Source organism: Myotis yumanensis, unplaced genomic scaffold (genome assembly GCF_028538775.1).
Source record: "Myotis yumanensis isolate MYYU_CA2020_CCGP unplaced genomic scaffold, mMyoYum1.0.hap1 SCAF_5, whole genome shotgun sequence".
Taxonomy (NCBI): Eukaryota; Metazoa; Chordata; class Mammalia; order Chiroptera; family Vespertilionidae; genus Myotis; species Myotis yumanensis.
In genome coordinates this window covers 50,381,848-50,409,042 of record NW_027223756.1, presented here as the reverse complement: position 1 = coordinate 50,409,042, position 27,195 = coordinate 50,381,848, and the positions used below count along the sequence as shown (strand labels likewise).

Here is a 27,195-nt window from a genome sequence, read left to right as displayed (position 1 = left end):
ATTAAAAGCATGGGAAAAAGATAAACCCCCAAACACCAAAGAACATTCTTTCCTTAAAATGTTTTCAAAATAAATGAGACCAATCTCCAGAACAATGTATAGCCATGGATAGTTAACACCTTTAGGACAGGGGGCAATGGGATAACTCATGAACACTGTATAATCAAGACTCAGGAGAACTGACTTGTTTCAGTTTCCTGGCCATAGGAAATGTGGGATGGTAGGATCTGACATTTTAGCATATCTGATATGATGAAATAGACACAATGGTGCAAAACATCACTTAAATGAAAAAAGAAAACCAAAGGTACAACTCTAAATATATGTTCTCAATGTTTAATATTCCGAGGATTAAGTAACAAAATCAAAAAAGATTTTTTTACTTGACTACGTTTATTTTCTATGAATTCTTATTCTAAGAGTTAAAAACAATCACACTCATCGTTTTAGGATCATCAGATCTTTACTTCAGGAAATCTAATAATACCTTTCAAAAAAGTTACAATTTTAATGTTAGCACAAAAAAATCACTTCCTAACATTTCATTTTTAAAAAGCTTTCCCGCAGCCAGAGATTCCTATTTTTTAATTACAGTACTGCAAGGCACATACAGAACTCACCTCCTTCAAAACACACAGAAGAGGGACTCCCTGAAATAGAATTTTTAAATCCCTAAACAATTAGAAATACTACAAAGTTAGCAATTTGTAGGTAAAAATGTTGCTCCTATAGATCATGCACTTTTTCGTAAAATCAATTCATCATGTATAAATAATTCCTTTAAAAACATTTGTACTTCAAATGCAGATAGTGATGCTGAAGACAGCATTAAACAAGCCTGACAAGTACTACAGCTTGATAAATTTTATGTTATTGCCTTCATTAGAGACCCTTATCATCTCTCATATTTTCAAAGATTTAAATTTAATAATGGAATAACTACACAGGAAATAAGGGATTTTCTTTTTTTTCAAACAATATTTCCTTCACCTCTAACATAATCTTTTATGAAGGATGCTAAATGAATTAAAATTTTTGTTCAGTAAAACTGAGGATAGGAGCATTTAAATGCTTCTACTAAATTTAATGCAGCTTAATTAGGGACCAGGTATATATTTTCCTTTGAAAATTTTTGGTCAAGCATGTCTAACCATAAAAGCAAATGGAATTTTAAGAGGTAGATTTTTTTTCCCCATGATGCATTTTGTTAATAAATGTATTGTTAAGAAAATAAAAACAAGCACTGAGTGTGTTTTCTTAAAGTATAAGGGTCTAATGAAAAGAAAAATAAAAGATAGCTATGATACTTATTACAGTCTGACATTTTAACAGTCAAAGTATTAGGTGTTTTGTGACCAGTGCATTTTGGACTCTCTCAGGATCAAAATACGAGTCTGCTGACTGTATTAAATCCTCCTCCACCCCCTCCACCAGTTGGTCCACAGCTTCCTGGCGGGTCATTGTCATCAAATCCATTTGGTCGAAATGAACAGGAGGCAGAGGCAGCTTGTAGGGCCCGGGCTCGAGCATTCAACTCTTGTTCCTAAAATTAAAAATAATTTTAACGAAGTTATAATCCTAAATACAATGGATGGATATATCACCTGTATAAATATTTTAAAGCTGCCTTAATCCTTAATAAGCATCCTTCAAATCTTAGTAACTTTAAAAATACTGACTGCACTAATCCTTTCCAAATCTTACTACAGTAAAGTACACAATCACAGATGGAGCAAATTTGATAGAGAAGAAAATCTTGGTGTAACGTCTACAAAATGACAGAACCAAAAGGCTGTTTGTTTCAGTATCAGACTATACAGAGGAGGAAACTGAAGCCCACAGTCCAAAATTTTTCTATATTTCAGTTCATCCCTAAGAACTTTCAAAATACAGTAATACCCATCAACACGGAAGAATGGATTTTTTTTCTAATATACAGCATGCAGAATTAAAGATTATGACAATGGATTATCCACTCTAACAATTTTGGAAGTGAGTGATTACAATAAAAGGTACAAATAATGAAAGAAAGCTGGATTTTTAATACCCCTTTCTTAGAGTATTTCTCAGTAAGTAAAACGTCTCAAAACACTGCTAAGGAAAATGGAGCCTATCTTCTTACAGTAACACTGAAAACTTTTCTCTACTAGACCATCAACAATTTTATCAGGAATTATATTTATCTATGTGCCAGACACATAGGTGCTCAATAAATATTAATGACCTCAAAGTTAGAACACTATTTGATACTTATCCACAAAAGGAGAAAAAGTGAATATGGCAAATTCATTTGGCAAGTTCTAAAACTGGGCTCTAAAAACTGGCACCAACTCCTTGGAAGATGTAAACTATTCTGGCATGTGCCCGTTTTCTGGGAAAGGGCCTACAACTTTCAAATGAGGTCAATGTCACTCACCCAGGTCTAAAAGCCACTGTGGTAGCAAAACCCTTAATCTGTTAGGCATAATCAGCCTCAAGAACTTTCAAAATACAGTTAACATTAATAACAAAAACTGTACTATATCCAAATTTAACTTAAAGCCCAGTTGCTTTGCTCCGTCTGGCATGGTAGTATATATTTTTTTGCTTTAAACAGCTTGCCAATCTGAGATTGAAGATGAAATTTAGAATTGCACAACACTGAAAAGCTGAATGAAAGTACATAACTCTCTTCCATTATAGGGACAAAAACAATAATGAATGGCACTCAAATATTGTAGTCAGGGGTAAATGGCAAGACAGAGAAAATCACTTAGAGCAGTGGTTCTCAACCTTCCTAATGCCGCAACCCTTTAATACAGTTCCTCATGTTGTGACCCCCCAACCATAAAATTATTTTCATTGTTACTTCATAACTGTAATTTTGCTACTGTTATGAATCGTAATGTAAATATCTGATATGCAGGATGTATTTAGGCGACCCCTGTGAAAGGGTCCTTCGACCCCCAAAGGGGTCGTGACCCACAGGTTGAGAACCGCTGACTCAGAGCAAGTCTGCAATATAAGGAGTTATTACAGTTATAAGAGTTTTTGGCATTCCTATCACAGAAATTAGAGTAGTTTCTCATCTTTTCAAAATCCATGTCCCTCCTTTGATAAATATTTCACCCAATCACTGATATATAAATAATATACATATTTCCAAAAATCAAGATTGCACTGGGTCATATTTTCTGTATTTTATATTATAGAAAATTTCTACTTCAATCTAACCCTTTTACCCTCACTCCACCTCTTTAATCTTTAAGAATCGTGATGCTAAAAAAAAGAAAAGAAAAAAAAGAAAAGAATCGTGATGCTTAACATCCAGTGCTTATTTGGACATGGTTGAATACATTATATTCTCTGGATTATAAGCCTTCTGACTGGCTGTGAGAATCTTGTTTGTAAATCAATTCTAACAAATATTCTAGAGTTTCTAATTTTTTCTGAAAAATGTATTGTTTTTGTCACTAGTACATTGCATACTCCTTTAAGAATGTATCATGTATCTTTAAGTATTTTATAACATAGTAAATGTCAAAACTTTTTGAGAAGAATTCCTTCTAAAACTCAGTAAAATCAGTACTACAGTGGTCCATTTCTTCTCATACTATCTGTACCTTTTAGTTTTAGGAGCTTCAAACACAAAAGTTTTAGAAACTTACTTAAGCTCATAAAATCACTTGGATTATCCAATTAATACACTTACAACTTCACATATAATTTACTGTTGGTCCTTTATCTTAATAGCTACTTGGCAGGCTTCAAAGAAAAATATTTTGAACAAGATCTTTATTAACTTTAAAGTAATAAAATCACTAACTCCTTGCAAAAAGTGTATTTATAAGTAAATTCAGCTTATATGAAACCTTTATTCCATGACTTTTCTTTAATAATTGTTATATTTTCTCCTTGGTTTTATTGCTCAGATCCTTAAGTAATACAAATATCCTGCTTTATATTTTCTAGCTTTTAGTGTCCTTTGTTATCTACCTGAATGTCAATAAATAGCTCTTAAGATACTTACACAAAGGTCAAAAAGGAACAAACACCAAATTTAGTAGCTGTTTCCCCTGGTAAGTGGGACTAAAGGGAAGAGGGGAGATACTACCATTTTATTAAACTCTCTATATTTTTGCCTAAAGTGTTTTATAATAATCACATCTTGTGTAATTAAAAATAGGTAAGGTCTTCTATACTGCACCTAACTTCAATTTTTCGTAATTCATAACATTAGAAAGTAACGCAACTTAGTTATATAGGTTGAACTCATTTCATATAAACCCAGACTCAAATTTCAGAATTATCACTCTGTAAATCCCTTGGAAAATATAGAAGCTGGATTTCAAAGTTAGGGTGCTCATTTAACTACCTGTCAATTGTTTAACTACTTTCCACAAATGATGAAGTTTATATTTCCAACTTACCTGTAAATATAGTTTATTGTCTTTTGTTATAGCATCCATAAGTTCTTTCTGTAGAGGTGGGTCTCCATTTACCCAGAGTCCACTGGTTGAATTATTACCACTCAAGCCATTAGTGCTGCTCTGTTTTCTATACAAAAGCACATAAGCTGTGTCCTTTGGAAATCTACTCGTAATTTTCTGGACTGACTGAAACGAAGTAAACGTCACTCTGCTGTCATTAAATAAAAACCATTCTTTTGACATTTCCTTGTTTTCTAAATCCTGTTCAATAACTGCACTAGGACTATCTCTTGTTAGTAAATGACTCTGGGAGGAAGCTAATGCCAGAGTTTCAGACTGGTGGCACATCTGGTATGAGGACTCTGTACCTGTGATGTTTCTGGCATAAGAGTAGTAATGCCCACTTTCAGAGGATACACCAGAGTGAACGACAACAGAACTTAATAGATAGGGCACCAAAATGGGACAGCAAGCTTCTTCAGTCCCCGAAGGCTTTAATTTTTTAGCTAGGTTTTCACTAATATCAGTGAAGTCAACATCTATAGACCAACTTTCTGACAATGAAGAGAAAGAAGTAGTTCTTTTAACTGGCAACTCCAAAACCAGTGGCAGTGACACATTGTCTAAAATTTTTCTTCTCACGTGATACTTCTGATCATATGAAAATCTTAGGAGAGTAAGAATAAGGTATTCAGGTTCCTCCGTGATTTGCATAGTTTTCTCGGCATTCTGCAAAGAGGCACAGTTTTCACAATAATACTGGTTGTCTCCTGTAAGAATCTCTGGAGCCAAAAAATAATTTAGTAAGTCAGTTACTGAAGGTGTGGCTTCACCTCCTGGCTTCTGAGGTACATCTTTATTAACAAAAATCTTGCTAGATTCACTAGGGACAGACGTGTTTTCAGTACAGCAAAACTCATCAGGAGGGCTGCCTAGCATTCTTTCATTCATAACTGAGTCATAGACAAAGGTAGCCGCTGCTGGATTATAAATTCCTGGTTCTTCTGAAGGACCAGGACAGGCTCCCAGTAGACCACCATCTGGTGTACTGAGCGACGATGCTGGATCTTGAAAAGACACGCTGTCCATAGAAGAGGAAGGACAAAAGGCAAGGGAAAGATCTGTAAAGGCTTCTACTTTTTGTGAGGTACTCCTGCAGTTCAAACAACATATGTGAGTTCGTAGTTTTCCTCCAAACATTTTTTCTATCAAAGTCTTCTCACCATCATTTGTGTAAGGGGTCTCTGTCAGTACAGCTGCCTTACTGGCTACTTCCTGTAAAGACGTTTCAATGCATCCCAGACTTTCGGAAGGCTTGTGTGAGGACTGAACTTTCAAGATTTTTTCTTCTTCATGGAGCCTGCAGGGGAGTATATCATTACACAGCTACTTCACTTACATTTAAATGGCATTTCTATTACAAAATATTGGTGGTTTATAAAGACAGGCCCATTATTTTTTTATCAAATATATAATGTTTAACTTAAAAAAGCAAGTTTCTCCTCTTCTAATCAAGAGGAATTCTGAACAGTTTGACAATGTAGATTAGAAGAGAAGCTACAGGCTATGTCTACACTGTATTTCATTACACTTTCTTTATACTATTTTATAGCACTTATTACGTTACAGTTAATTGCATATTCTCATTAACTGTCTTGTTTCTTTGTCTCAGGATCCCTTTGTACTCTTAAAAATAACAGAGGAGCCCAAGAGCTTTCATTTATGTGGTTACATCTATCCAAAACTGAGATTAAAAGTAATAATATATATACTTAAAAACAATAAACCCATTACTTATTAATATAACTGTTTTCCTGAAAAATAGTTATATTTCATAAAAAAAATTTAGTGAATAGAATGGCACTGTTTTACATTTTGCATATATTTCAAGTATTTGTCTCAATAGAAGACAGCTGGATCCTCATGTCTGCTCTGTATTCAATCTAATAGTATATGTTGTTTTGGATGAAGTATATGAAGAATATCTGGCCTCAACTACATATACAGATATATAGCTAGAAAAGAAAGTGTTTTAGGAACCCTAAGGGGTCCTCATACCACACTTTGAGAACAGCTGGTCTAAAGTAAAAAAACCCCAAATTAATTATAAAAGAACACTTAAAAATATATTGAAAAACACTTGAAATATACATATTTTAAGGCTAAAAACAACATTGTGTAGAAATAATCTGTTATGAAAGAACACAATTCAAATCACAACTTTAAAAACACTTTTTACCTAGTCCTGACTGGGTGGCTCAGTTGGTTGGAGCATCGTCCCTTAACCAAAAAGGTTGGGAATTTGACACCCGGTCAGGGCACATACCTGGGTTGTGAGTTTGAATCCTAGTCAGGCTACTGGTAGAAAGCAGCTGATCAATGTTTCTCTCTCACATCATAACATGCATTTCTTTTTTCTCTCCCTTCCTCTCTCTAAACATATCCTCGGGTGATGATTAAATATATATATGTACTTTTTACCTGTCTAGCAGAAACCTGAGGTATTCAGAACAGTCTTGCTGTGATCTGGGGGTAAACCATGGAGGTCTGGAAGCCTCAAAGAATATCCGAGGTGCATATGCTTCTCGCTTTTGATATCAGTAGAGAAAATACAAGAAAATGATTTTCACACTATGAACTAAAAATTGAAATCTTACTATATATTGAATAAAGATAATTTTTAAAAATTACTTTGAGCTTAACCTTTATGCTAAGCCAGTGATGGCAAACCTATGACATGCGTGTCAGAGGTGACATGCGAACTCATTTTTTTGGTTGATTTTTCTTTGTTAAATGGCATTTAAATATATAAAATAAATATCAAAAATATAAGCCTTTGTTTTACTATGGTTGCAAATATCAAAAAATTTCTCTATGTGACAGGGCACTAGAGTTAAGTTAGGGTTTTTCAAAATGCTGACACGCCGAGCTCAAAAGGTTCGCCATCACTGCTCTAAGCTGTCAAACATGTGGGCAAATAAACTAATTGGAAATAGATTTAGATAACCATCAGTCATAACTTCTCATTCTGTAGATGAGATTTAAGATATAGAGCAGGGGTGGGGAATATCCGGCTCGAGGGCCATAGAAGGCCTGTGAAATCACTTGGTCTGGCCCTGACAAGGAATTGGGGGTGAGTTAATTAAGTGTCTGACCAAATATAGCAGGCTAATTTTTAAGCTGATAATTTTGTTTGGCCTGCAAGTGATGTTATAAATATCCAAATGGCCCTTGGCAGAAAAAGGTTCCCCACCCCTGATCTAGAGAAACTGTGACTTGCTCAAGATCAGACATTATATCAGGGATTAGACCAGGTCACGTCTAACTCTTGGATCCACAAAATTGTTTTAATTGTTTATCACTGTGAAAGTCTACCAATTCAGTATCTATAAACTATTAAAATGTATTTTAAAAGGTTTCTTTATGAGACTTTATTTATTAAATAGAAAATAATTACAATAATGGGTCAGCATAATATCCATCTACAAAAATGAAAAGTAGGAGAAATAAATAAAAAACGTAAGAGTATATCCTGATTTTAGGCAATATCTTTTTAACATTTCTAAGTAGATTTGTTATGCTGGGTGAGATATATATTTTTTCATCAGTTAAAAAGGGCTTACCAAGTTTGGTATAATGTGAAGTTTAAAGAATATTATCATAATAACATGAATATTAACATATACACACTACTCACACTCACCTGTGTATGAGCCAAAAAGGCAAAAAGATGCTGTAATTTTTTCATTAATGAATTGCACCCATTTAGATTTAAAGATAATACTTGTCTTCTGAAACTGAAAGAGAATAAAATATACTGATTTTCAGGTAAATGTGTACATACATATGCATTTTTTAAAAGCTAAAAGGAAGTTAGTTCAGGAACTTACCCTCAAAGTAAAACTTCACTTACCAATGGCCTCTTACCTAGCAAAGTTACTAATGACAATGTAGTGAAGAAGGAAGGGGAGAATGATGGTACCTAAACACTTACTGTGTGGCTTCGTAATGACCTATATGTACTGTCACACCATTCCTATTTTCTGAATTAGCAAGTTGAAATAGATTAAGCTATTAATTAAAACCCTAAGTAAGCAACTTTTAAATTCTTTCAAGTCTGCATGAAATAAGTAATATCCTGTCATTAAAAGATCCTATAAAGTTAGAGTGGTTTTAAAATGGTAGTATACAATTGGGGGAAAAATGGAGTTAGATAAGATTTTACATCATTACAAGTCCACTTGGGGTACTGAGCTAAATGTGAAATATAAAACTATTGAAGTATTTAAAGAAAAAAGAGAGGGAAAATTTAGAGGAAAATGGCTTCCTGAAATTCAGGCACTATAACTGAAAAATAGCAGAAGTAACTACATAAAATAATAAATTGCAAGTAAAACACTGCAAATTTGAAGAATGTAACAAAGAATTATCATCCAGATTATATAGAAACCAATATGAAAAAGACCAAACAGAAAGATCCACAAAGGAAAGAATAGAGTATTTAGAAAAGAAACACAAATGAATAACAACAACAAATAGACAGAAAAAAATCTGCAATGGTCAGCAAAATGCAAATTAAAACAAAAAGACATTTTCACCCAAAATATTTTAAAGATTGATTAAGTACCGCTAAAGGTATGGGGTCATTAAGTACAATTATATATTAGTTGGTAGGTAAGTTTAAATAGTCTAGCCTTTCTGGAGACATGTGGGATATCTTATTCAAAGAATATCCTCTCAGGGCATATGGGCTGAGAGATTCATTATGAGCAAAACAAGCTATTAATAGTCATCAATAGGAGTAAGGTTGAGTGAATTATGGCAGATACTTTACTGAGAACAACACAGTTCTGTCACTGTCCTAATATGGGGATATTCCCAACTCAAACCATTAAAAGATAAAAATAAAAGCAAGCAGCTAGAAAATATATAAATAAGATTCTCTATTTTTTTTTTATTGTTGACACTATTATAGATGTTCCCCATTTCCCTCCCCCCTTTGTCCATATGCATTTGTTTTTATACTAGATAAAATCCTGTAACTACAAAAAAGGTCTAGAACACTGCACATAAAACTTAAATTATCTTTGGAAATGGGAATGCCTGATTTTTTTTAATTTTTAAATTTTATGTACTTTTACATTCTATTTTTTAAAAAAACCATAAAGACTTCACATATTACCAAAGAAATAGAATATGCTGTTTGCCTATTCTGAGATGGAATTATTATTGGCCACTGTACAATAGATGAGCTGTTTGAACTGCTATTGCCAGTTATAACTGAATTAGGTCACTCTGCTTTCTCTATCATCTGTAAAGTAAGATGGCTGGACGAGATGACCTCTGGTGGTGAGATACGGTTTCTTTCAGGTTTATGCCTAGTATCACTTGTGTCTAAGCAAACCTGGAAACAAAAGAAAACACTAAACCAAACACAAAACACCTTGCCCTAACCAGTTTGGCTCAGTGGATAGAGCGTTGGCCTGCGGACTTAAAGGTCCCAGGTTCGATTCCGGTCAAGGGCATGTACCTTGGTTGCAGGTACATCCCCAGTGGGGGGTGTGCAGAAGGCAGCTGATCGATGTTTCTCTCTCATCGATGTTTCCAGCTCTCTATCCCTCTCCCTTCCTCTCTGTAAAAAATCAATAAAATATATATTAAAAAAAACCAAACACCTTAGTTTTGAGCGTACACTTTGGAGTCAGGAAATCAAATAAAGCTAACTCTTCACCTTTTAGTTTATGATTCCTCTAGGCAGGCATAAAAAGACTTGGAACTCAACTTGTATGTATCTTTAGTCAAGTTCCATGAGTCTCTATTGGTGCGGAAGAGAAAAATTCAACCATGTTTTTGCCTTTAGGAAAAGTTTATCATTAATTTGTACCTTTACAGATAGCATTCGCATAGCTAACAACCTCTGGTCTCCTATTTGTTTGGCTGTAAAAGCAATGAATTTAAAAGTAAATCTGTAAGAGGGCAAAGGAACAAGTCTGTTTACACATCTGTTCAGTATTAATCAACTTGGGGTGGGAAGCAGAGCTTAAATTTTTAGCAGCAACAAGTAAGTTATTGATCTGACAAATAGCAAAATACCTACAAGCAGAAAAAACTAAATAGGACCCCCTCAAAAGATATACTGATTAAAAAAAATTTATTACTACCCTAGCCAGTTTGGCTCATGGATAGAGCATCGGCCTAAGAACCAAAGGGTCCTGGGTTCGATTCCTGTCAAGGGGACATGCCTTGGTTGCAGGCTCCTCCCAGGCCCAGGCCCTGGTCAGGGCTCATGCAGGAGGCAACCAATCGAAGTGTTTCTCTCACTTCGATATTTCTCTCTGTCTTTCCCTCTCTCTTCCACTCTCTCTAAAAATCAATAGAAAAATATCCTTGGGTGAGGATTAAAAAAATAAAATTAAATTAAAGGTCACCACCTTATAGGATAATAACAAATTAGTACTTGAGAACACAAACTCGTAGGCATCAACTCAACCAATCCCTCTGTTACAATAATAAGTATCAAGTCAGAGTAATTCACAAAATTCTAAATGTAATACATAATATAAATATAAAGTAGAATTTACTTAAGTTAATATTTTAATAGTACCTTTCCATTTCTGAATAAGGCAATTATATGAAAATATTAATATTTCTGCTGTTTATAAGAAATAATATGAAGACAATCTTACCATTTTGCATTTCATCAGCATGCATCAATTTCTACAGTTAAAATGAAAATAAAAAGGTTCAAATTTAAACTTAATTTAAACTTACTCTGTGGCCATAAACAATGCTTGTATAACACTGTTCATATAACACGTATTTCCTAGATTAATAAGACCAGTTTTCCCAGTTTCAGATTTTCCTGAAAGTCTAGACAAGCAAGATGCCAAAGCATCAGATTGAGAAGTCCAGGCACTTTGATTGAGAATCAATTTAATCTTCTCCTCACTGGGCTTAGGGAAGTCCTGTAGATCATAAAGAAGAAAAAAAAATTTTAAATATACACTATTCTTGTTATTAAATTAACACCATAAATATCCTTCCACTAATACTTAACCTTTTTCCCCCTCCCACTTAGCTTTTATAGTACTTGACCAATTGTCAAAAAAAATCAAATCACACTATATGCAAACATAATCGTGTCCTAAAATAAAATAAATTAAAATCTCCTAAAGGTAGAGTTTATCAAGCTGAGGAATACTAAAAAACCCCCACACAACAGGAATTCAAATCACATATGAACTATTCATGTTTCCTATTTATCAGCAAAATGTTTTAAAAATAAAACTGAGATCAGAGAGTAGACTGTAGAACTATTCAAAGGCAATAGAATAAGGACCTAAATTAGCACGCAATTCAATAATCTAAACAAACAAATTTCTTTTATATTACATAGTCAAAATAAAGAAAAAATCTCCTTTTCATTCACTATCAATATTTACCCAGTATTAACCTTATAAATAAAATCTCAAAGTAATCATGAAAAGTGTTTAATCATATTAAAAATTATTATAAAATACAGATTCTTCTTACCTGCTTTGTGATTTATGAGATAAAATTTTAAGAGTAAGTGATTTCAAACATGAGTAGAGCACTGGAGAATAAGAACACTTGGTAAAATCATTAAGGCTTTTTGGACTGCTTTATCATCTGGTACTTATACCTTAGAGAACAAATAATTTCTGAAGGAATTTTAATCTTCTGATTTTTTGGAGCTATTAATAGGAAAGTGCTTCCTGGGTTCCGAGTGAGACCCTTGCTTCTTATTTCAGTCAACAGAATTTTCAACATGTAAAGCATAACTGCTTTCATCTATAGACATAGTGACATCATAGAGAGAGATTAACACTATCAAATCCATGACAGCTCCTATACATAAAGACATTTACTTCTGCAGTCAAATGTCAAACCAATGGTACATATTAACAGTGTTGTGTTCTGGGTTCAACCAATATCATTTTGATTTAACTATATAGTAAAATGTTTTTTACTCATTTCAGATATAGAAGATAATGAGACCTTATATTGTATTTCAGACTTCAAAAAGAAATATCAATAAAACTGATTTATAATGATTTCTGATTAAGTCTGACTGAGGAAAGTTCTCCAATTCTTTTGCTAGTGCTTTTTAGAAAACTGAGTAGCTGGTTATCATCAAACATCCATCTATCACATCATGGGCTGCACATCCACAAAGATTGTTGCAACTATTATCATACCTTTATTGCTTCCAGAATGGGTTCGTAGAGATCTGGAAATCCAGAGTAATGATACATCATACAGTGTATCAATTCTGTTAACTGTACTAAGAAGGCTGTACTGGAAGGCAGACCATCACTTCTGAGGGAGTGAACCAAACTGACCACATGAGGAACAATCTGAAGAGAAAGGAAGACAAATATTCCTCAATTAATACAAATTGGCAACAAATTCTCTGGCCTACAAATAGAACTCAATTGTTACACAATCAGCAAATAACTTTCCATATGTTCAGCTACAGACTTTTTCTAAAAAAATATTAAGTAAAAATTTCTGAAATATCAAGGTAAATTTAGTTTTCAAAGTCACATGATTTTAATTCCATATAACCCCCCCCATCTTTATTCTCCATCTAAAATGCAAACTAAAGTCCTAGTCACTGCAGTCTAAAAAATGCCTTCAGTTGAAAAATGTTAGGAACAAACTTAAAAGATACACCTAGAATTAGCATAAGAGCTCCATCTAGTGTGAATTTTAGAACTCTTACTTGGAAGAATTATACACACTTTGTATATTAAAGTTTACTTCAAGAAAAGTCTTCAAAATAGCTTTTGCATGTATCTAAAATTACAGCTCAGGCTACAGGATTACCTTTCATTTAGATAAGCATAGGGATGATGTCAGATGTTAGCATGGAGATCCTTACAAAATGACACCCATTCCCCTTCTTAAAATAAAGGGAATCCGAAAGTATTATTTTAAAGGACTGGGGTTGAAAATAAAAGGGAAATCTAAAATGCTTATTGCTCAATAAACATTTAGAAAACTGTTAGTGTTATAAGCACAACAATGTTCTTTCATTATAAAATTAGACTAAAAGTTAATACAGAACTAACATTTTAAGAGGTTATTATTAAACTATTTTGCAGAAATGGCTCAAGCCATTAGTACAGTGCTATACTTGTTCCAACTAAATAATTGTAATCTGATATTAGATATTTATACTTCATATGTAAAAGTATCTTATGTTCTATTTGTAGGACATTTTTTGGGTTGCTAACTAGTAATAAAAGTGGAGTTATAGCTCTAAGGTCTTATCATCAAATAGCATAAACAACAATTATAGTAATATCCCAATCAACTCCCTTTCCTTTCTCCTAAAGAGAATAACCATATTCTTAAATTAACACTGCTATTCCTATTCTGCTCTGTCTGGTTTACACTTATGCTAGAGGTCTTAAATCACATTTTAGCTTTTGCACTACTTTCTTTAATCTTCATCAAAGGTATTATTCTGGTCAGGAAACTACCAGCTTCCAATGATTTCACTCTACTGCTATCACCTCTTCAATTGTAAGCAAATCTGAATTAGAATTTTACTGCATACCTATCAGATACTCTCTTGCTAAAATAATCAGAAATCTAAATTTATTTTGTTTCTTCAGAGGTGAAGGGGGAGAGAGAAATGGAAAAGGAGAAAATTATAACAATGATTATTTAATTTACAATTCTAAATACTCCTAGTATAAATTAAGGCTTTGCAATCAAGTAATAAAGTTGTCTACTACTATCTATACATATAAAAGCCTAAGCAACCATTGCAAGAGAACGGACAACCGAACAGGCTGACCGAACAGGCTGCGTGGGGCAACCAGGCCATCAGGAGGGTTAGTGAGGGGCAACCAAACGACTGAGCAGCAGGCTGAGTGGGGCGACCAGGCCAGCAAGGGGGTTAGTGAGGGGTAACCAAATGACTGAGCAGCAGGCTGCGTGGGGCGACCAGACCTGTAGGGGGGCAGCTGGGGGCAACCAGGCCGGCAGAGGGGGCTGTGAGGGGAGACCAGGCCATTGGGGGTGGGGGGGCAGTTAGGGCAACCAGGCCAGCTGGGCAGGGCAGTTGGGGGCAACCAGGCCGGTGGGGGGTGGGGGGCAGTTGGGGGTGACCAGGCTGGCAGGGGTGGCAGTTAGGGGTGATTAGGCAGGCAGGCAGGTAAGCAGTTAGGAGCCAGTGGTCCCGGATTGTGAGGGATTGGGCCTAAACCGGCAGTCCGACATCACCTGAGGGGTCCTAGATTGGAGAGGGTGCAGGCTGAGCTGAGGGACCCCGTCCCCCAGCCCCGTGCACAAATTTTGTGCACTGGGCCTCTAGCATCCTATATAATCAAAATGATCACTGACACAGAAATAAGACTAAGTTCTTAAAGACATTTTGATATATGCCCATGCAAGCTATTACCTTCCTTCTTATTTTTCTTTTTAAATTCTCATCTGAGGATATGTTTTATTGATTTTTATAGAGAGAAGAAGGGAGAGAAACATCAAATGGTTGCCTCCTGTATGTGCCCCAACCAGAGTTCAGACCCACAACCTTTTGCTGTCCAGTAAGGACTGGTTCTTTTTTTAAAAAATTGATTTCAAAGAGGGAAGGAGAGGGAGAGAGATGACAGAGAATCATTGATGGTGACAGAGAATCAGTGATCAGCTGCCTCCTGCACACTCCCTACTGGGGATCGAGCCCACAACCTGGAATTGAACCTGCGACCCTTTAGTCTGCAGGCCAATGCTCTATCCGTTGAGCCAAACCAGCTAGGGTGCTAGTTGATTCTTGCATATGCCTTGACTGTGTATCAAACCCGCAACCTTGGCATATCAGGACAATGGTTTAACTACTGATATATGTGGCCAGGTCATATTTTTACTTCATTTAAATTTTTTCCCCACTTATAAAAAGCACATGAAAACCAACTTGGTTCATATTAACACACATAATATTAACCTTGGTTTGCTCTAAACTACTTTAAACATATATATTATGAATAATGATGCTGATTAATAATGATGCTGATTAATAATAGTGATTCAGATTATTGCTCAAACTCAACTCCTAACCTGAGTCCTTTGCTGAGTTATTTAGAGTCACAGGTGACTTAACTACCATATGACCCACTACCTGATGCCTAATCTAATTTTAGTTGAGTAGGAGGTCAGGCTATCCCGACTACACAGGAAGTAATTAGGTCTTTGTTTTTAAGTTTTACTAAGCCAGATCACAATTTAACTTCAGATCTAACTAATCCTTAAATAAATGATTTCATATTTACTTACTTCAATAAGGCAAATAATTCAAAGGCATCCATTTATTATCTCAACTACTTTTTCTTTTTCAGAGAGATTAAGGAATGTGCGTATGCTCCATGATAAGAGTAATAAATCTTAGAATGGATGATTATGTTATGTTAGAGAGTCTCCTTCTTGGAAACTTTGAAAATAAACCCCCTTCTCAAATGGCATACACATGATTATGCCTGAAGCCAGGGACAAATAATTGTTTTTTTTTCCTTGGGAGACTTTACTAGCATATTTGCTCAAGTTTGAGTTAACAAATTGATAGAAGGTTATTGATTTAATGATCAAGCCCAACAATTAGGGCAATTAACTGCTGAAATAACTCATTTTAAGTGGTTTACATACATTGCTGGTTTGTGGTGACAAATGGAGACGTTTGGGAGAAATACTAAATATTCTGAAAATAGATTTTTTTGGAGGGAAATGCCACAATCTCAAATTTCTAAAAAATCATAAAGCTATAAGTAAGTAGATTTAAGACTAATGTACAATCTTTTCACTATATACAAATATGACTCAATATTAAACTAAAATTTTAAGACAAGGTTTTTCAACGTAGAAATCTTGTCATAACTTACCAAATGGAATGCCTCTGGAGAATGCTGAAAACTAAGCAGCATGTGAGAAAGAACTGCAAGAGCACCAGGCCTCACAAGAGGAAACCGAAGTCGATTAAAAACCTTCAAAAAGAGACAAGACATCCATTTACAGAGTTTGTAAGAAAGCCATTAACCCAATCAGTGGTTATTTTCCTAGGACCAAAAATTATTTATGTGAATATCCCCCTTTCTGGAACGTTCTATCATACCATATGTTGCCTTATTAAACCTTGTGAGGAGAAAGTTGGGAAGTAACATGACAGAGATCAAGGGAATATAATGGTTTGAAATCTGTCAAACCAAGTTTTTAGGTGGTAACTCCCTTGTCCATTATTCAATTCATTCGACAAATATTTATTGTCACTAGAGGGTGGATAGGGACAATAAAAAGTAACATGGAGACAAGTGATATGAAAACAGGGTATGATAAATAGGAAATGCTGATTGGCAAAGGGGTTTGGTATTTTATATAGGGTATTTTTTAAAATGCCTCATGAAAAAGGTGACATCTGACTATAAAAAAACTGAAGGATGCCCTAGCCGGTTTGGCTCAGTGGATAGAGTGTCAGCCTGTGGACTGAAGGGTCCCAGGTTTGATTCCAGTCAAGGGCACATGCCTGGGTTGCAGGCTTGCTCCCCAGTGGGGGGCATGCAGGAGGCAGCCAATCAATGATTCTCTCTCATCATTGATGTTTCTATCTCTCTCTCCCTCTTCCTTCCTCTCTGAAAATCAATAAAAATATATTTTTAGAAAATTAAAAAAAAAACTGAAGGAAATGAGAGTAAACCTAATGGATACTCTGGGAGAAGAACATAATAAGCAGGGCAAAGGCTCAGCACCTCGAGGTCCTCCACCTTGGGGTACTAGAGCTATAGCAAGGAGGGCAGTGTAAAGCACAGACACACAGGTGCTACAATGGAGACTGGATAAGAGAAGCAGCAGTGAGCCAGATTAAGTAGGACCTATGTGACACCTGTAGCAGACCAAGGGCAGGGGCAGGGAGGCCACTGCAGTCATTCTAGAAAGGGAAGATGATGACTTTGGACCAGGGTGGTAGAGATGTAGCTAGTTAAGTGGTTGCATTCTGGACATTTTAAACATGGAAGCAATAGGGTTTAGGATATGGGTTGAGAGAGACTGAAGAGACACAGGATAGCTTCAAGGTTTTTGGCAATAGAAGTGGATGGAGTGGCCATTTGAGATAGGGAAGACCAGGTCTGGGAGGGAAAAATCAAGGGTTAGATAGTGAATAAGTTGAATTTGAGATCGAAGTACAGACAACTAGATAGATGAATAATGAGCTCATGGAAGAATAATGGACTAGAAATATTAAACCTGGCAGTCATTAACTTAGGGATGTGCTAAGTATGGGTGGAGAAGAAAGTAGATCAAAGATGAAACTCTAAGGCACTCTAAACTTAGAAAGATCAACTATAGGAGACTGAGATACAGCGAACTAGGACAAAAACCAGAAGAGTATAATGCCCTGGAAACTAAGTGAGGAAAGTGTTTCAAGAGGGAGTGATTAACTGTGTCAAATACTGCTGAGAGGTCAAATGGGAGGAGGCCTGAGAAATAACTCCTATGTTTAGCAACTTTGGAAAACACTGGTGTCAAAGATAGTTTTGGCAGAATAATCTTAATAAAGCTTGATTAGTTCAATTCAAGGGAAAATGGTAGAAACAGATTTTCATATTAAATATCTGAACACAGCAAATTACTTAAGTTACCTACACTTAAATAGCATTTTAATTTTTTATAGTCTATTCAAAATTATTATCCAAAACAACTAAACAAGAACATACTCAAAATTAGATGTTTTAAAGGGGGCAACCCAAAGATAAAAAGATTGATTATATAAGTTCATACATCCTAATCCTATATATAATAAAAGCCTAATATGCTAAGTGTCCAGTTGGCCATTCAACCAATCAAAGCATAATATGCTAATGATATGCTAAGGCTGCTCAACTGCTCACTATGACATGCACTGACCACCAGGGGGCAGACAGTCGACCAGTCAACCAGTTGCTATGATATGCACTATCGGGGGCAGATGCTCCAACCGGTAGGTTAGCTTGCTGCTGGGGTCTGGCCAATCAGGACTGAGCGAGACAGGCCAGACACGCCCTGGAGCTCTCCCGCAGTCTCTCCCCAGCTGGCCAACCTCCTGCATCCCTCCCTGGCCGGCCGGCCCTGATAGACCCTGATCGGGACTGGGCGAGATGGGGTTGGACATGCCCTGGAGTCCTCCCTCGGTCCCTCCCTGCCCCCGATCGTGCACAGTGGGGTCCTTTAGCCTGGCCTGTGCCCTCTTGCAACCCGGGATCCCTCGGGGGATGTTGGAAAGCCAGTTTTGGCCTGATCTTGCAGGCCAGGCTAAGGGACCGCAAGAATTCGTGCACTGGGCCTCTAGTAAACTTATATACTCCCACTTACCAGTTTTATTTTCAGTAAAGTAACATCTATCAAAATAGTAAACTTTTGGACTGCTGCCAGTCCTTTCAAGAGTGCAATCACCCATGTATCCACATGCTGAGCCAATGGCCAGGACAGCCAATCAATCATTCTGAAAATTAAAGAAAAAGAAAACTATTAATATTGACAATATTTTCAACATTATTTAGAAATAACAGATTATGGTAGATAATTACTCACTTTGTGACTCAATATTTACTGAGCTTGCTTGTGAAAAGCACTAATCAAAATGTAGAAACAAGTATAATGGGTGCTTGTACTCCAGGAGTTTCCAATCATATAAGCTGAGATTCTTATATAACACATTTTCATAAAAAGAATTTCTGATAAACTATCATTTCACCTTAAGTTTTAAATTTATGCTACATATTGATATTAAAAAATTTATTAGACAAATTTACTCTAAGAAGAGCAGTTCAAATATAGCTATCTGAACTAAGACATAAATATAAACCAACATTTCTCCTCTCTGGAAATATGAAATGCACTGTTAAAAAACACACCTATATTTATAGTTGTGAAACAGGTCTCTTCATCCTTGTTAGAATTCTACTAAACAAAGACAACAAAAGGAAACTTCAAATAGATAAGAGCACTGAATGTGCAAATATCCTAAGTGGCCTCATTTTGCATTAGTGTTTTCCTTCTTGAGTATCAGCCCAGTTAATTGGGAATAGAAACGAAGTAATACAGGGTTTGATGGAGATTGTCCCTAATGTTAGACATCAACCACAATGAAGACTTGTACAACTCTTAGAAAGCAATTGGGCCAAATGCTCATATTATTTCATCCAGTAATCCAATTTTGGGGATTATATAATAAGAAGGTAGTAGTGAAAAAAACAACAGATTTTAGTCAGAGTGATCTGGTTTAAAAATCCAATTCACCATTATTAGCTGGGGGACCTTAAATACTTAGGTAAATTATTTAATCTCTTTGTGTCTGTTTTCTTATCTGTAGATTATAGGTAGACATGCTTATTTTATAGAACTTATATGAAGAATAAATGAGTTAAAATATATCACTGGAAATATTCATTGTGTTGCCTCTCTTCCACCAAATATTTTTAAAGGACTGACTTCTAAATTGAAATGGTTATTTTCATAACAGCTAAGTTATAACTGTCTACATTAACACTAAGGTATTATCTTTATTAAGGTTTTTGCTCTTAAGATTTATTTTCCACTGCTCAGGGTGAATGCAACCCAGGTATGTGCTCTTGACTGGGAATTGAAATGGAGACCTTTTGACGTATCTAACCGGAAACCAACTGAGCCACACCAGTCAGGGCTGAGGCTGCTCATAATGTCTAATGGAACATTTGCACTTCTTTGCATTACAGAAAATGACAGTAAAATATAAGTGCTAATATGTGGAAAAATATAGAGTATAGGGAAGTATAAGGTAGGAGTAAGGTAAAATAAACACTGCTATCCTTTTCAATTACATTTGTAATATAAGAATAATTACTCCAGGTAGATTATGGGTTAAATAGCTTTATGTAGGTAAATTAGAAATGCAATACAAAAACTGGATCACAACCTCTCATAGTTAAAAATTAATTTCCAAATATATTTTAAAAACAAAATAAAATCATAAGATGGATATTATGGTAGTTTTGAAAAGATTGAAAAATTAAGACCAGGAGTGCTGAATGGGAAGAAGTGGAATTTGCACTTAACTTAGTAAGTGGTGAAAGTCACTGTAGTTTGATCAGAAGGGTAAAATGAGTAGGTCAGGCTGACTTAGAGAAGAGAGATAAAGTCACTGCTGGCAAAAAGACCAACCAGAAGACTCTGTTGCAATGTTATGGCATGAAATGAAAATGTAAGCTATTCTCACTTAGGCAATGAAGGTGAGGGACCAACCGATTTCTGATTTCACTTTCACTTGTGAAATCTGTATTTCTCTGCATCTTCCTATTTTACTTAGAAGACAACTTCATTTATGATATATTCATTTCAAAAAGAAAGAAATTTTAGTGCTGCTGCAGTCACACTGGCAAGAGTGTTGCTGCCAAATAGGACACAGAAGGAGTGTCTTTGTGGAGATGGAGGAGATAAAAAGTGTTTCTTAAAAGTAAATGAACAATGAAGACTTTGCATAAAGACTTGAAACTCAACCACATATAAATGAGAATTGATAAAGTGATAAGAATAAAGGGAAACATAAATAAAAAGAGATATGAAGAAGATCCTAAAAGTATGGTATCACAGGAGTAGCTATTGAATAGTAAGGAAGAAAATAAGGAAAAAAACCTCCACATTTTAAACAGACAAATGCTAACAGTGTATTGCTCAGAAATCCTGATTGAAAGAGACAGTAAAAGTATATACTTAGCTAGAAGAAAAAAAAAAGATCCCAGAGGGAAGAAACAGGTAGCAAGAAACAATGAGCAAAGAAACTAGTAAAAAAATACATTAATAATTCAAAAAACTCCCGCCTGTACAATATGTGTAAATGTATGTATGTTTTTGAAAATTAAAAAAAGCTGAAATAAAAATGGATTTGTGAATTACTGGGATGCCTTCAAGCCTATAGTAAGGTAAACAATACATCCCAATTAATTTGGAGAATTTTTATATATTTGATTCCATGATTTCAGTTTTAAACATTTCTAAGTTTTTCATTATTGACAAAAATATAACAAAATATCTCCTCCTCCCAAATCCACAGTTACCATCTATAGTGTCATGAAGAAGTACCTGCAAAAAGCTTGGGTCATACTTGCATCTTTGACATTTGGATCCGTAGTAAGGCTCCTGATGAGAACTGTAATCATCTGAAGAGGAATATGCTGCACAAGGCTTGCCAATGCTACAGAAGGTTCAAATGATGCATCTATTTTTTTTAATTAAAAAGAAAAAGGGATATGGCAAGAAGGTTCAAGTGAAGTATTGAGAGAGAACAATTAACCAAAAAAAGTAATTGCAGCAAAGGTGTTAATCAGAAAACAGTTGTCAAGCTCCACCTCATGGGTACTCGTCACATAAAAGGAATGTTATATTACAGAAATTAGAGATTAAGAATTACAATGATTGCTCATTCTATAGACAGAACTACTGCAATATAAAAACTATTGCCATATTTGGCCCATGAGTTACTTTATTTTCTTGCACTTTTTAATATTGTCTTTGTCGAGCTAAAATATTCACTTAAAAAGCAGAAATGTAAGATTTAAATTCCCAGGTTAGATTCTCCAAAGTAACTTATAGCTTATTAATTACAGTAGTCTGTAAAGTGTTCTAAGTAAGATATTTAAAAATCTCTTGCCCTAACCGGTTTGGCTCAGTGGATAGAGCATCAGCCTGTGGACTCAAGGGTCCCGGGTTCGATTCCAGTCAGGGGCACGTGCCTTGGTTGCGGGCACATCCCCAGTAGGGGGTGTGCAGGAGGCAGCTGATCGATGTTTCTAACTCTCTATTCCCCTCCCTTCCTCTCTGTAAAAAAATCAATAAAATATATAAATTTTTAAAAAGTCTCTTAAAGCCCTAGCCGGTTTGGCTCAGTGGGTAAAGCATTGGCCTGTGGACTGAAGGGTCCTGGGTTCGATTCCAGTCAAGGGCACATGCCCAGTTGTGGGCTCGACCCCCGTAGGGGGCGTGCAGGAGGCAGCTGATCAATGATTCTTTCTCATCATTGAAGTTTCCATCTCTTCATCTCTCCCTGTCCCTTCCTCTTTGAAATCAATAAAAATATATTTTTAAAAAATCTCTTAAAGAAGTGGAAATTTGGGGAGAGGGGAATTTTACTTAAACCTTATAAAAATTAAGCACATCCAAGGTGAACATCTTTATTGCTACAGTTGAAAAAGTTCTGGGGAAATATAACAACTCTAGCAACACAGGCAATACAAGAAAGATTGCCATTAAAAAAAAAATAAACCAACTCAGATCCTGCAAATACTAAGTTGGTAATTTGTAAATTTATTGAATTCATCAGACTGCATGGAGCTTGTTAAAACTCTACTCTTCTGGTTCTCAAGATAAAGAAGGACACCTTCTTCACAAGTTCAATTCCCAACAATAGCCAGGGAGAATGGTTGTACCACGTAGAGAGGAAGTGAACATGGTTCTGGATCTACTGTCCCACAACCTCCAGGGCTCGAAGCTCCAAGTTCAGGTAAAATGCACAGGTAAAATTCCTGGATGACAAAGCATTTTCTTGCTAAGTGTCACTTGACCCCTCCCTGTTTTCTAAGGATGCAGTTCATGGGCTATCCTCCAAGGGAAAAAACACCCATTAGGTCCTCATATTCTTTCCCTTCCCTGAATCTCTCTCAGGAACACTGTTGTAGACAGAAAATGTCAAAACTCAAAAACTACAGTTAGCTAGGACAAGCCAGTAATAAAACAAACTGCACAGACCATGAATTTTAAAAAATGGGAAAATCAAAAAACAGGGGAGCCACGCTGGTGAGGCTCAGTGGTTGAACATTGACCTAAGAACCAGGAGGTCAAGGTTTGATTCCCAGTCAGGGCAGATAACCATGTTTGCAGGCTCCATCCCCAGTAGGGGGCGTGCAGGAGGCAGCCAATCAAGGATTCTCTCATCATTGATGTTTCTCTCTACCCCTTTCCCTTCCTCTCTGAAATCATAAAAAAAGGGTGGGAAGGGAGGCTCATGATAACAAAATAATAGGGTTACAGTGCAATAATAATATGGTAAACATTACTAGGCTACCATTAGTCACTAATGAATAGAAGCTTTATTTAGTAGCTGTCATCCCCAAAGCATTTCATAACTAGAGCAGAGGCTGGGTAATTAAGCAACTTGTTTAGTGCCAATGGTCTTAGACCTCGAAGTGCTCAACGTTTAAAATAAAAAACACGGCCTGCTTTTTAAGGTAGAAACGACAGCCTGAAGAGGATTGTGGATGGGAATAAAATTTTGGATGAGGCACTAAGGTTTGTTCTCCATTAACAATATTTCCAGGGCAGGGAAGCAAATATGGTGTGTGTATGAGGGAGGCAGACTGAATTTCCCAGAGAGATTTTTCTTGGGATACAATGACCCTTACCTGTGGAAGAGATGATTGCAAAAATTTCTTGCAGGGAAGGCAGCAGTGTGGAGGGCTCGGCCTTCCAGATGTTCTGCAGCAAGCTGCTCACCTTTGTCACCTGGGCGACGTATTCCCGCAGCTCTTTCTCCTGGGTGGACTGGCACTGGAAGTGGCCTATGGTTCGAACCAGCTGCTGACAGAAGGTGATGGACAACTTCCCCTTGGGGATGCACTGCACGAAGTCGCTCAGGAGGTCGCTCAGCCGGGCGCACAGCGGCGGCTCCGGCCTCTCGCACACCAGCCGCAGCACCTCCACCTGCAGCAGGCTGAAGAGGTCCAGCACCGAGGGGCAGCTCATGATGAGCCTCAGGCCGTTGTGGATGTAGTCCAGGATGGCGACATCCTTCCTGTCCAGCGAATGGTAGCCCTGCTGGAGGAGGCCCAACACGCGCGTCTTGTTGAAGAAGGACTCGAACTCGGGCCGGTGGTAGCGGGCGTAGGCCTCCAGCACCTGGTGCCCCACCTGCCGCTGAAAGGGGTCCTGGCCCTCCAGGATGAGCCGGGTGGTCAGGTCAAACATGGCCTGGCACTGCGCCTCGTCCTGCCAGTGCTCAGCCGATTCCACCACCTTCCGCACGATCACCCGCTTCACCGGCAGCGGGTAGGAAGAACTCACCAGGCCCTCCAGGATCTTGTCCATGGTCGCCACGCCGCGAGGCCGAGGGGCAGGGAGCGGGCGGAGACAGCCCCGAGGTGGGGCGGGAGGACCCCGGGGCGGAGGTGAACTTGGAGCGCGGCAGCAGCGGGATCGACCACCGCCACCGCCGCCTCAGCAGCCACATTTATCGGGCAGGGGGGCCCATGCAAGCGCGGGCGGGAGTTGGCAAGCGGGGGGCGCGGGAGAACCAGCACCGCCCGCGGCGGGCCTAGGGAGCCGGAGGCCCGCACGCCGCCGCCGCCGCCCCGGGACCGCGGTCCTTCTCAGCATCAGCTCGGAGGAGCCAGCGGAGGCCCCCCGGCAGCGGCGGGCGCTTAGGATGCGGGGTTGCGAGCCGGTAGGTGGAGAAAGCGCGCCTCCGCGACACGGGACAGGTGCGGACGTTCGGGCTCCAGCAGGTGCTGAGAGGAGACGGGCCCTGGGTTGAGGCTGTAGCCGCTGTCACCGACGGTGCCGCCTGATCAGCCGGGAAGAGAAGGCGAACACCCTTGACCCGGATTCAGAAGGTCCCCAAACAGGAAATGACGGAGTAAATATCTGGGGAAGGGCCCGCCCCTCCGCCCCTCCGCCCCTCCGCTCCGCCCCAATCCTTCCCTTCCCTCCTCGGCCCCGCCTGCGCCCCGCTAGCCTCACCCTCCCGGCTGCGCCCGGCCCCGCCCCGCCCCGCCCCGCCCCGCCCCGCCCCTTCGCTCCTGCGCACGCGCGGCCGCCTCCTGTGGAGTCGCAGGGCGACGCTCGCGTCACTGGGGATGGAGTGTCGAGTCACAGGCGCCTTTCCGGAAGGAGGGCCCGAAGCGGCGGCTGCGGCGGCCTCGGCTCTAGGATTCCCACCTTCCGATCTCTGCAGGTTCTTTCCGGGTCAGGTTACTCGTGGAAGCCCGAGAAATTACTGTTTATGTAAAATTTTGTGAAGGACAAAATTTTGGAAACTCAAGCACTTGGGGAGAAAGAAGGAAAAAAACAAACACAACGCCTCAAAACTCAAATGGAGGAGAAATCGTTTATGGACTTGGCTCATCCATCAAGAAGTGAGCGAGAGTTCCTAAGAATACGAGTGCTTTTCTTCTCCTTCGTGGTTAATAAAGTAAAAACTACTTGCCCCTGCGGCAGAGATTTAGCGACAGTCAGTATCAGTAGAGTTTGTTTTATCAAGCCTCTAGCTACAGATACTTTTTTAGCGAGCTTTTGTGGCATATGGAAGACTTATAAGCTGTCTAAAAAGTGGGAGGAGAGTTCCTGGAAAATGACAGCTGAGAAAATGAAAGATGGGTTTATGTCGGGCATCCCCCCAAAAATGTACACACCCACTTGGAATAATTATAAAGGCAGTGTTTATTAAAGACACTTGTGATTTTCAAAATGGAGCTATCAGCTTGTAAAGTGTGTATACATTTTGGGGGGGACACCCTCTATATACCTGCGTCATAGTAAAGAGAACTTTGAAATAGAAAATTAGTTGAAAATTTCACATTATTTAACATATGTATATGCTGACATTGAAGACAGTTTGTAATAAGGAAGAACAGATACAGTCGTCATGCTTGTACTCTTTCAAGTTAAAGTCCAGAGATTCACAGTAAGAACTCTGGCTTTAATCAGAGGCCTTTATGTTGGAAAACATTCCCTAATTATAACCCTGTACAGAGTTGGCCTGTCATAGTTGTGAACTCAGACATTCATGGCCTGCAAAGTGGACACAGCGTTAAATAAATGGTTTGTTTTAAATGTCCAATAGAAAAATGAACAAAATTGTAAGTTGTTTACTTTGCTAAGTGCCGTTTTGAGTGGGTTTTGTTTTGTTTACAAAGTGATTACACCAATATATTTAACACATCAAGTAGGATAATCTTAAAAAGAATAGTTTAAAGAGTTAGGAGCTGGGCAGAGGAAATGAGGCTAAATTTGTGGGAAGAGATTGAAGATAAAAGATGAAAAAATTGATGGATTTAAAAGGCAATCGTGCAAGAGCACTGGAGTAGCTAAGGAACTTTTCCTTTTCAAATAGATGGAAGGTAAAACTACAGTGAAAAGTTTGACTTTATTGGGAATGGTGCCACATTAAAAGACAAAAATAGCATGGTTGAGCCTTGACCTATGAAACAGGTTCGATTCTGGTCAGGGCACATGCTTCAGTTGCAGGCTTGATCCCCAGTAAGGGGAGGAGGTAGCTGATCAATAATTCTCATCATTGATATTTCTGTCTCTCTCCCCCTCTCCCTTCATCTCTAAAATCAATAAAAATATATTTTAAAAAAAGAAGACCAAAATAATGTAGAAATTAAAGCATTAAGCCCTAGCCTGTTTGGCTCAGTGGGTAGAGCGTCGGTCTGCAGACCAATAGGTACCAGGTTCAATTCTAATCAAGGGCACATACCTTGGTTGCAGGCTCCTCCCTGACCTGAGCCCTGGTCGGGGCTCGTGTAGGAGGCAACAAATCGGTGTGTTTCTCTCACATCCATGTTTCTTTTTGTCTTTCCCTCTCTCTTCCACTCTCTCTAAAAATAAAAAATAAATAAAAATAAATAAATTAAAGCATTAAGAGAAATGAGTATGTGGATTTGAAATGTAGCAGAAAAAATTTGGAGCCAATTGAGGATAAACGAGGATTGGTGAACAAGAGTAGTTGAAGTGATTACTCCAAAGCAGATAGGAAAAAAATATT

At 37.7% G+C, this 27,195-nt stretch overlaps 1 protein-coding gene across 1 annotated transcript; it reads right to left on the bottom strand.

Moving 5' to 3' along the window:
* Positions 1-322: 322 nt before the first annotated feature.
* USP38 (ubiquitin specific peptidase 38) lies at positions 323-24,771 on the bottom strand. Its single transcript, XM_070415231.1, has 10 exons — positions 23,834-24,771; positions 21,519-21,654; positions 18,774-18,903; positions 16,313-16,414; positions 12,629-12,787; positions 11,181-11,374; positions 8,113-8,206; positions 6,891-6,997; positions 4,410-5,769; positions 323-1,543 (listed from the first exon to the last, which is right to left on the bottom strand). Exons 1-10 carry the CDS (start codon positions 24,513-24,515, stop codon positions 1,382-1,384), a joined length of 3,126 nt encoding a protein of 1,041 aa, XP_070271332.1. The 5' UTR covers positions 24,516-24,771; the 3' UTR covers positions 323-1,381.
* Positions 24,772-27,195: the final 2,424 nt, after the last annotated feature.